This window comes from Stegastes partitus, unplaced genomic scaffold (genome assembly GCF_000690725.1).
Source record: "Stegastes partitus isolate 25-593 unplaced genomic scaffold, Stegastes_partitus-1.0.2 Scaffold303, whole genome shotgun sequence".
Classification (NCBI taxonomy): domain Eukaryota; kingdom Metazoa; phylum Chordata; class Actinopteri; family Pomacentridae; genus Stegastes; species Stegastes partitus.
Window position 1 is genome coordinate 315053 of NW_007578034.1, and position 11338 is coordinate 326390.

At 39.4% G+C, this 11338-nt stretch overlaps 1 protein-coding gene across 3 annotated transcripts; it reads right to left on the minus strand.

Moving 5' to 3' along the window:
- Positions 1-4117: 4117 nt before the first annotated feature.
- nr2c1 (nuclear receptor subfamily 2, group C, member 1) lies at positions 4118-10955 on the minus strand. Of its 3 annotated transcripts, none has more exons than XM_008283236.1 (14): positions 10870-10955; positions 9121-9255; positions 8723-8956; positions 8482-8560; positions 8198-8377; positions 7957-8107; positions 7310-7406; positions 6895-7079; positions 6353-6506; positions 6099-6220; positions 5803-5945; positions 5441-5578; positions 5190-5295; positions 4118-5020 (listed from the first exon to the last, which is right to left on the minus strand). In XM_008283236.1, exons 2-14 carry the CDS (start codon positions 9190-9192, stop codon positions 4849-4851), a joined length of 1833 nt encoding a protein of 610 aa, XP_008281458.1. In that variant the 5' UTR covers positions 9193-9255; positions 10870-10955; the 3' UTR covers positions 4118-4848. The 3 variants fall into 3 exon arrangements, with proteins under 3 accessions (XP_008281458.1, XP_008281456.1, XP_008281457.1); XM_008283234.1 differs by having other exon boundaries at positions 6895-7082; XM_008283235.1 differs by lacking the exon at positions 10870-10955 and adding an exon at positions 10684-10783 and having other exon boundaries at positions 6895-7082.
- Between the last annotated feature and the right edge of the window lie 383 nt (positions 10956-11338).

Here is an 11338-nt window from a genome sequence, read left to right on the forward strand (position 1 = left end):
ATGCAGTTTTGTAATTATATCACAAAGCATGCTTGAACCTTCCTAAATATTGTCATTGTTTCATTTATTACGTGTTTATATACACACACAGTGCTTAACAAATGTATTAGGCCATCACCCAGTGTAACATTTATGCCACTGTAGTCCTAAGTTAACATTGGTAATTAGCAAAATTGTTTTTTTATGTTTCTGAAATGGTTTAATAAACCAGTATGTAGAAGCTCTTTAATGATATTTTTAATGCTAAAATATAATTATTATTGTTATCCATGAATTTTTACATTTGCTGTTTTACAAAAAAAAAAGAAAAAAAATAGTAAAGCACATCATAATTTCTTGATTAAGATGTCAAATTATAGTTATTTACTTGCATTCCTGAACAAAAAAAAATGTTTTAGTGGTTGAATGTTATGCTTGATTCATTTTTGATTTCTCAGAGAAGCCCAGTGGCTCAAATTTGGGTATAAAAAGGTAAATTCAGTTTGAAATTCCTCATTCCTGTTCAAAATGGTAAAATGTAGAGAGCTGAGTGCGCATTGAAGCACTTCATGATGCTGGATGGTCTATACATATATATATGTATATATAGTGCTTAACAATTTAGACAGGTGGTCTAATAAATTTGTTATACACACACACGTATTTAAATAATATATACAGTGAAAACCCGATACTTACATACACTCTACAAAAAGACATAAAACCTATAACAATTAACCTATCAAAAGCTTCCAAAGTCATGACATCATCTGAACTTTCCCAAATATTTTGAAGACATAGTAATCCTAGTGTATGTAAAATTCTGACTTTGACAAAAGCAATAAAAAAATTCTCTAAAAAATTCTCTCATTTAGCAAGTAGAAATAATTCTGGTAATCCTAACTGACCTAAAATGTTTAGTCTGATTTAATGTCAGACAGTGAGAAAAAAAAAAGTTATATGTTTTTTTATATAGTGTATGTAAACTTCTGGCTTCAACTGTGTGTATTATTTAACTACATTGCACTCATTCCACAGTAATTGCATTTGAAGCAACAAAGTAAACGTGCTATTGGCTTCTGATTACTGATGCATTAATATGTGGGCAGCATTTCAATGTAGCAGGCCAAGTAATTCATTTACTACCAGGCAGTTTAATCTACAATAATGGATGGTGTTTAAATTGTTGATCATATTTTCTGCATGTCAAACCGAGCGACTAGTCAAATTAAGCCACTGTTATTTATATCAAACATTTAAAACAACAGACATTCAGCCATAGAAATTTCTAGCAGAAAAGTAAAACTGGTGTTGTGACTTTACTTAACAAGAGCAAATATTAAGAATATACTATTTTCTATGGTGTTATTTATTACGTGAATTTATCTCAGTAATATCTGAAGGTTAAGATTAAGCAAAATTATACATATTACAAATCAACCTGACTAACTTAAATGTTAAAGTTAGGGGCCTACAATATTACATACACTAACAAACTGCCTAATTAATTTTAAAACTTGAAGGTTACACTCTACTAACCTATACACAGAAAACCAAGAATCCAAACATTCCGTATGTGCGACCTCTTTGGTGACAGACTACAACTATCTGTCACTGTGTTCAAAGTGCAATACTTCCCACTGAACTGTACAGGACAAGAAGTATACAGTGAGTATTACAAATCTGTACATTTCCTGAATAAATTTCTTTGCATCACAATCAGTTCTGCGTCACTTATTATTCATGTTCAGCATTTTTTCCAGTTATTGGTATCTTCTTTTTTTTTTAACCACTTCCTGATAAAACATTTATTTCACAATTTGCAACTTTGGTTCTGACGCAGACCTGTATTTGTAGTCACTCTGTGGTCTCAACTAATGTCCCGCCTGCAGCACGGTCTGATTGATCGTACGCTGCAAGTAATCACCAATCAACACTGGAGGATGAATGGTGAAAAGCTTTCCATTCATCAGATGTGAATAAGCAAAGGTGTTTGAGCAAAGTTTTGTGTTTGAGTTTGTGTTGTAAATTCTGACACTAGGATTTTCATTTTTGCGATATCAGTCGACCCTTAGAAAACACACATGAAGACAGCTGTGCCACCTGTAAGTAAAACCATGAAGATTGAAAGAGTACTCTGCTTGAATAAGATGTGTCCATTTTAAAACTGTACCAATATGACCTTTAATAGTACAAATGTGAATGAGTTAAAGGGGTCAGGGCAACAGCTAAAATGAGGAACAGAAAGTGTGCAGCACGTACTGCTAATCGAAAACTGTGTAAAAATAGAGTTATGAATATGCATGACCAGAATAGCATGTTGGTCGGAGGGAAAGTTTTTAATTCCCCATTTACTGTAGAGAGTGTAGAAAGTAATTGCTGAAAAACCTGAGGTACATTTTAAATTCAGTTTCTTGTTTTATTGTATGTTTGATAAGCCTAGAGCAACATAGGACACAGCTGAGATGCCATTTGCTGCCATTTGTTCTTCTTTTAACTCCAGAGATTGCAGTAAAGGCTCCAGTAAGAGGATTTTAAACTTACTGTAAGAGATTCTTTGTGTTTATCATGTAACCAGCTGCGTCACCAACACCTTCGCCAAACTCCCTCTCGAGCAGTCAAACCCAAACACCCAAGAGGCCACGGCAGCAATCCAACTGGTCCTTTCACTCACATTCATTGAGCTTGGAATGAGCTAATCCATCTAACCATAAACACAAAAGCCCATGTTGCATCACAAATCCCTGACCCCCCGTACAGGTCCAGACGGTCAGTATTGTATTATTTTGTACTTCTAAATTACGTTGGCAGTTTTTAAAGGGATGATAAGAGACTTCTCTTTTGTCCATGCCGGCCCTGCAGTGAATGCGACATACATTAATATGCATTAACCTCTGCAGCCAGAGGAGGATGAATCTAGTGATGTAGTGATGTGATAGGGCGGCGGAGAATCACTCAGAGAAGCTACTGGATACAGGCGGACAAAGGACGTCTAAAAACAGCAGCAGACAATATCATTCATCTGTTCATCAAGTTTTAATGCTGCTATCAGTGGTTTTAATTAGCTGGACACATTCACTGCGTAACTACAGCAAAGGGGAGCTTATGGATGCTCTCCTCCCTTTGCTTATATCTGCAGAGCCCTAATGAAACATTAATCAGCCAATAACGCACGCGGAAAGTCTAGTCCCTCGCACAGCACCCTGCAACATCTTCCACCTTCACGTCACTTGACACGAAATGCAGCAATAAGTCACTTGAGGAGGATACAGATTTTGCATTATTAATTCAGAAGTACCATGTAAACAATCTGCTGTGTTTATAGAAGGAAGCGCAGGTTCCTACAAGCATGATTAAAGTGAGTAAAACCCTGAAGCTTAGTAACATAGACCGATGTATGTGCTGAAAAGCTGGTGTCACTCTGTGAAGTTGTACAGGTAACTCTGGAAACTCTTGGAGATGGGTGATTGCGCTGCACGAGGAGGAAGACAATTATGTTTACACGACTCCAGAGGTCACAACACTTTCAGTCAGTTTCGGTGGGAGCAGGTTACTTGAACCTGGACAACAAACACGACATAGTGACTTCTCTCTTAAGGGGACCGTGACAAACAAGTAGATTAGTTATTCATCAGCTAAATAACATTGTATTATTAATTACAACTGTTTTGAATTTAAAGGATTTTTTTGCAGCCATGACATACATCATCACAGAAAGTCTATTCTGCTCATTTTTGTCCAAACATGACTGAGCATTTGTCCAGCACATCATATTTTATCATTTTTCAATAATTTGCATTGATTTAAAATATTTACATTATGTAAAGACTGATGTATGTACAGTTAGTTGTTAGTGATCCATTAATATTTTTATTTCTTGCACCTATATTGAATTTCCCTTCTGGGATAAATAAAGTATTTTTCATTTCATTTCATTCTATATGGATAATGTAATCATTTATAGTACTTTTGGCATTTGTGGGAATAAGGAGTAATAATTTTGTGCCAAGTTTTTGTTTGTGTGCTGAAATAAACAGTTCAACTTTCCCGAACAGTTCTGTGTAAATTTAACGTAGCATTGGAGAAGAATTGTCGGAGCGTCAAACTAAAAGCTTTGTTCAGAAGAAACATACAATAATGACTGAGAGATGTTTTATTTCCAAATGACATGATCAGTATTTTCCGTCCACATTATTTTTTATCCAAAAAGATGGAATCCACAAATTACGAAGTGCTGCCCTTTATAGCCTTCTTGGTGCATTCTATATACAAATATATATACATTGGTAACCCAGAGCCATACCATCTCAAATATTTGACAAGTGATGCTGCCCATCCTTTGGATTGGCAAACAAATGAGAAATAAAAGGTTATACCCTTTACTTATAACATCTCACAAATCAATTCACATTTTGACATTTTTTTTCCTCATGATTACTATAAAATAAAAAAGCATGACCATGTAGGAAAGCGGTGAAAACCAAACTAGACTGATTCCTTCAAAGTACAAACGAGCTGCAGAAAAAGGAAAGGCTTGAAGGCGATGAAGCATAAAATACAATGTACAATAAAAAGCACAATCTACTATGCAGGTTTTAAGGGTTGATTCCTGAATGGGCAGGTACCGGCGGGCTTGATTGCCAGTGGAGTTGATTTTTATTTATCCTCTTTGTGAGCTGAACTCTACTGACTGGTTACTGAGGAGTCAGAAGTCGGAGCAAAGTAAGAGTGAAAACAGAATCCACATAGGATGCTTTGTCATAAATACAGTTTGTTATGACCTTTCCGTAACCGGTCTACTGAGCTCTCCGCATGATTGGCTGTAGATTTTTCACAGTCCGATGTTGCTGTTACAAATGCCACAGGGTGTCACACACCGGAGGCTGCCTGGCTGTTGTAATCAGTGGACTCCATTTTGAGGATGTAAGGGATGATGCTGTCAATCTGCACATTGCCAATGAGCCCAGCGAAAAACAGCTCCTCAGTGACAGCTGCACTTATCAGCCTGAGGGCAGGAAGACGCAGCAGCAGCTTGGATAACCTGGAAGTAATGAAGGGGAGAGGAGAAAAAAAAAATTGAAACATGCAGCAAGTACGTATATAACACCACCACAAATCGGTCCTGCTTTATATAGTTGTTCTGTACTGGTACACCCACTGTCTTTCCAGCAGTGTTGGCATTTTGTAGTACAAAGGTAAAGCCTACAAACCGATAAGAGTCTTCTGGGTAGGTCCTGGTTACGTAGTCCTGCAGCTCCATGTAGGCTTTCTCCTGGAACCTCTCTATCTGCGGGGTATTATCTATGCCTGGGTGATCTGGTACAAAAAAAATGCAGACTCACAGTCAGACATGAGTACATCTTTTGTTGCAGAGTTCCAGCATGCTAAAGATTCTGCTTTAACACAAAAAAAGACTTGAAAAAGATATTTTTCTGTGTGAACGGTCCACTTGCCTACATACCAGGACTAAAGAGAACAATGGCTTTGAGGTAGGCGTATTCGTAAGAGTCTGGGGCCAGAATAGACATGCTGTTACAGAACTCCTGCATCCTCCAGATGTGCTCCATTACTAGTTTTACTCTCTCTGGGGAAAGTTTGTCTGTTGGGACAAGAAAGACAAGATTGGAGAAAACAAAGAGGTAATTGAGAGATCGGTTTTTTAGCTAATTTAAGACAAACTCTGCCACAAAAACCAAGAGAATTGACGTAACATCTCATCTTATTAGAATATACGTCACATCTGCGTGGCTACATTGCTTTTCCCTCCTAAAATTGCACTGAAATATTAGACCTTGCAGGCAGCCAACAGCAGAGCTCTCCTACCTTCCTGTAAGCTGGTCTGCAGATGGCTGATAATGGCACTTAAGATGGTACCAACATTCATAACGTTGGAACACTGTGCCAGACCCAGGGCAAAAAGTTCATTCCAGCAGGCTTTCATCAAATTAATGTCATTGTCTTGACCACTGTAAAATAAAATATGATTAAATTTATCACCAAGAACCACACTGGCACAGAAGAGAAGCTTTTGTCATTCTCTTATTCCTACCCCACTGTCACTATTTATTGAGGAAGGTGTATTTATGAAACAATGAATAATCTTGTGACAACAGACTCACCCAAGGGTTTGAAAGGCAGGTATGGAGCGTGCCCAGTGCATAGAGAGAAAAAGTAGCCGGGAAGCTGACTCACAGATGTAGTTGACATTGAGGTACTCTGGCACAGGCAAAGGCATCATAAGCTGTAGAAACAAAGATTGTGAAATTGTGAAAAAACAACCTAAGTGTTAATCATGAAGAATGTGAAACTTTACATAACACGAGCAGAGGTTTAGGTCAAAGAGGAGGGCTAAGGTCAGTGGTTGGGTTAATACCTTGAAAGGGATATGGCTGTCAGAAAGTATAGCCCCCTCCAGCTCCACCACAGGACCCGACTGGTCCCCTGACATCAGCTGCATTGTGGCTTCCAAAGACTCTCCTGCTGAACCATCAGTAGGGTGCAGGACTTTGGCCAGGGTGTCGAAAGCTCTAATGATACACAGCATATGGACACAAAGTGCTCACGTTGTAAAATCCACAGACACATTTTGATTTATATATACAATTTATATTATAGCTCCTACAACAAAACAGGAAATAAAGGATATAACTCAAAGCACTGCAGTATACCCCTGACAAGGTCTGAGATGGTACATTTTTGACTGGCTAGGGGCCAATCTAATTAAGCCCTTAAGATCAGAGTCAGAAACCACATGGCCCTCCAGTAAATTCTATTAAAGCCTCACGACAAACAGAAGAAACAGCTCCTGGGTCTCCTTCTGAGCTTATATAGACGTCCAGTATACAGATCAACTTATTCACAAATGACAACTGATCAGTATCAAAGCCTCTTGATTCTTTATGACAGCTCTCTCACCTCGTGATATCACTTGCAGTTTGTTCATCTCCTTGGATGTCTGTCATTGAGCTGTCACCATTGCTAAGCGTTTCAGCTCCCATCAGGTCATTGCCACTGTCACTTGCCTCCCTGGTCTTGTTGAGGTGAGCGAGGGATGTCACTACATTTGCTAGTGTACCAAGGTCACCTTGTGATGGGTCATCCTGCTGGGGAGGGGACAATAAACACATGTCAAATATACGATTCTTGAGCCGCATCATACAGATCATGACACATTCATCGCCAATAAACATGCAATAATTGTTTGGGTTTTTTTTTTTAAATCATAAGTTATCAATGTGATGTACTTAAAACTTAAAAAAATGTACTCTAGATGTTTTTATGTAGGATTAGAATGGCACATGGGACATAAATATACCGTCATTTGAATTACCTTGTCAGGGGATGTTGGAATCAAGATGGTGTTTTCCAGCTTGGAGAAGGGCTGTTGAATGTTGAGCAGCATACTTGACTCAAGCAAACTTGTTGACCTAAAGTTAGAGAATTGATATTTCACATTGCATTACACAAGATAAACCCAAGCAGTAAAACAATTATCTCTAGAGGTACGTAAGAATTAGGCTTTTTGTTTAATGTAAAATAATACAAGCAGTTCTTCTAATTGCTTCCAGTTTATTAGTTACACATGCACAGCCTTATTTATTTCAATCCAATACAATGTCCTGCAAAAACAAATCCATGTTTCTTTAGCCTTTAATAGTCAGATTATGACAATATGTCAGAGAGGCACTGATTCAATTCTATGGTAATTTCTGAAGTCACAATTCATGATGCTGTGCTGATGGAATTTATCACAGTAATGTGTTTGCAATTTCCTTTTTGCTACCATGTATGCTAATGGTGAAAATAAAACCTAAGAAACATTTTAATATGTGATGCAGTCCTGTACAACATCACAGAGTTATTAGAAATATAACAAAAATGCTACTTACTGTGCTAAATTCTCAGATCTAATACACTGACAAGAACTGCATTCGTTTTGCAAGAGTGTTTATTAGCGTTTTGTGAAATGGCACGTACCGAGCAGTTTCCTTGTCAGATACAAAAGTGGGTGTGGCAGCCAGGGGGCTACATAGGTTCTTGCGGATGTAGATCTTTTCAGTGGAGGCTGCACAGTTGACGGATTTCTCTCGGGTGGTCACTTCGACAGGCTTCCTCTCACACTGTACAGCTAAGAGACAAAACAAATGTCACAGCTTAATCATGTGAGTCCTTAACAACACATAAACAAACATGTCCATGTAGCATCACAGTCTCTTACAATCCTGTTTCATGCCCAGAGCTATACAGCGTTGCAGTCGACAGTACTGGCAGCGGTTTCTGTGTAGCTTGTTAATGGCACACTCTCCAGAGCCCCTGCATGTGTACACCAGATTCTTCCTTATGCTGCGTTTGAAGAAGCCCTTACAGCCCTCACAGCTGACAGCTCCGTAATGACGCCCTGAGAGTATAAAAAAAAAAAAAAACATGATCTGGTCAGCAAATGCTTGTTTATGTGTGCTACTGAAAGATATTTATGTTGAAAAAAATAAATGGATGTTCTACCCGAGGCCTTATCCCCACAGACAACACAGTACTCCACAACAGGCTTGACAATAGACTGGTCTGAGCCTTCAGTCACAAACTGACAAAAACAAACAAAGAAGAAAATGCAATAATGTAATAAAGCAGACACTGGAATAAGTTTAGACTGATTAAACATGTTCACACTTCAGTCTTAAGACCTTTCAGGAAACTTGTTTAGCAAAAATGGTTAGAAGAGGTCACCAACATCTTCGGGCAATACCTGAATCTGCTGCCCAGCCAGTTCAGGGGAGGCAAACAGCAGCTGGTTAACCCCAGACCCGTCTGGAGTAGCGAGGATGACCTTGTTGGGCGAGCCTTCCTGCTTGGCAAGAATCACCTTCCCACCAGGGGAATAATCAGCATTTGCTAAGATAAACTGCTGCTTTCCAGGGGAAGACGGCTCCAGTGCTGTGACGATCTGGATCTTCTGCCCAGTCTGCTGGTCAGTTACAATCTATTACCAATAAAAAAAAAAATCAGAACATAAGGGAGTGCTGATAGTATACGTAGAAACATTGGGTTGAGTTTACCAAGTTCATATTCAAATGGGGAAACATGTTTATTTACACACAATTAAAACAGAAGGAATCTCTCGTGGTGGACAGGCTATTACATCACCTGGATTCTGTGTCCTAAAGCCATGCTGTTGTCTGCTGACACAAGCTGAATCCTTTGAGTCTGTCCATCCATTCTGATACTGCGCACACCTTCTTCCACTGTCTTTCACATCAGTGCTTCATGAGACATGCACACCTGTAGCGTTGAGCATATGTATTATCATATGTATTGGCACAAATCTTGAGTCAGGTCAGGAAATATCCTCAATGATTACACTGACTTAGTGCTTTTCTTACTGTAGTCAAATGCCCTCTTGTACTTTTCAGTACTTTCCATTTTTAGGAGACACACACACACATTAGGCACAGTTATAAAGTATTTACAGAAGCCACACTGTTTAGGTGGGCTGACGCACAGTGAACAACAGTGCACAAGGTAGCACAGGAACATGTCACCCTCAGCAGCAGCTCAGTTTATTAATAGTTCCTGACAACAGTGGAGGTCTATGACAAAGAGGAATAAACACCATCAGACCACAAAGATAACTGTCCTTAGTTGAATAAGTTGACGGAAGGTTTCCTTATTTGTATTGTTTGTTGATAGAAAGGAAAATGTAGATTAGCACCAGCCTTATCTTTGACCACATGAGTTGATTGTTTAAAGCCCAACAGTATATTTTCTAAAAGTTCTAGTACAGCATTATTTATACACTGATTTGTGTGGAAGGAGATGGGAAAACGTGAAGCCCTGTATCACAGCTCAGTGTTGTTATTAGGATGAAGCGAATTTGTGTTACAAAAACTCAATCAACTACTAATGCCCCTCATGCTTTCTTGTTTAACTCTCCCTTTAGATATAAGAAATGTCTGGCTAACATCTGACCAGAAATTATAAACAATCTTGAAGAGACCAGTCAAAATTTGCATGAAATGATCTGTACTGAGCAACCCGCTAAAAACAAACAATCCGATCTCCAATACTGCGTGACACTAACTAATGTTAGTTTGTGGCCTGTGCTAAGCAATCAAGCCGGCGCTAGCTCGAAACTGCACTATTGATGGCCTTGTTATAAAATGCGGCTTAATATCGCTGTGAAGCGACAACAAACGAGCCGCAAAGCAACGGCATCCACGCAGACACGCTCCTGACAGCCAGCTATTTAAAATCGATACGGAAGATAAAGGTATTTCTTTTCCTGTGGGTGAAAGGTCAACATTGAAGGGTTAAAGCATGCTAGGGTTCAAGGCCCATGATGCCAAATCGCACACTCAACGGCGGCACTTCGGTTTTGACAACTGCGCTAAATTCGCAATATTTCTCACACTGGACTTCCACACCGGTCGGCTATTTAGAAAGGCATCTGAAGATTTACCACCACAGCACGCTGCTGCTGCGCACACAATCAATTGAATGATGTGGGCGCTTACTTTACAGAGAATTGTTAGCAACGCTAGCATAGCAGCTAGCAGTAGCACGGTTAGCTGACGCAGCTAAGATTATCGGCTAACTAGCAAGTCTGTCAACAATATTACCCGGGACGGATTTTTGCTAATAGCCATACGTGACATTCGCCACAGAGTCGTCTGTGCAGTCGCATACCAACATTACGAAACACTTGCCGACCTTAATTCCATGCGCTGAGCTCCGGTTGGCAGTGCTAGCGAGCTAAGTTAGCTGTTTGCTAGCTGGTGGCTAATGGCAGCTTCCCTGCTGTAGACCTACTGAACACTCCCTCCCTTCCTGTGTTACTGGCTACTCGGGGCTGTTTCATGAACCTCTCATGTGTCCGCATCAGTAAATGCGCCTTACCTTTCGAGAAGCTGGTAGGTCAGATAATGTATAGCCTTCAATAAATTAATATTTTAAGTGTTTGCTGCAGTTGGTGGGAGGGTCAGAGTTCGTGACCTTCTTTTTATCAATAAACGACTTGCACACATGCGCAGTTAGTTTGCCGCGGTCTGTCCCGGCTTGTGTGTGTAAGCTGGTCAAACGTGAATTTCTTTTCTCTTGGGCTCAGATGTATTGACATGTCGGTGCCAATCTCAGGCAGATCGTTCAGTAAACAACACAGAGAAAATGTAATAAGCATCTCAGTAGTTCTCCCATACGTCCAGCTGTTGTCACATCGGCTCTTAAACCAGCAAAACACAATGTCCAGAACCGTTATCTGACCAGTGCTGCACTTTATGTCCAAGTAAAGTCACTATAGCTCATCATGATAGCTAGGGACAATAAAAAGTTACCTTAGTAGGTAACTTTTAGAGACAAGTAGGCTACA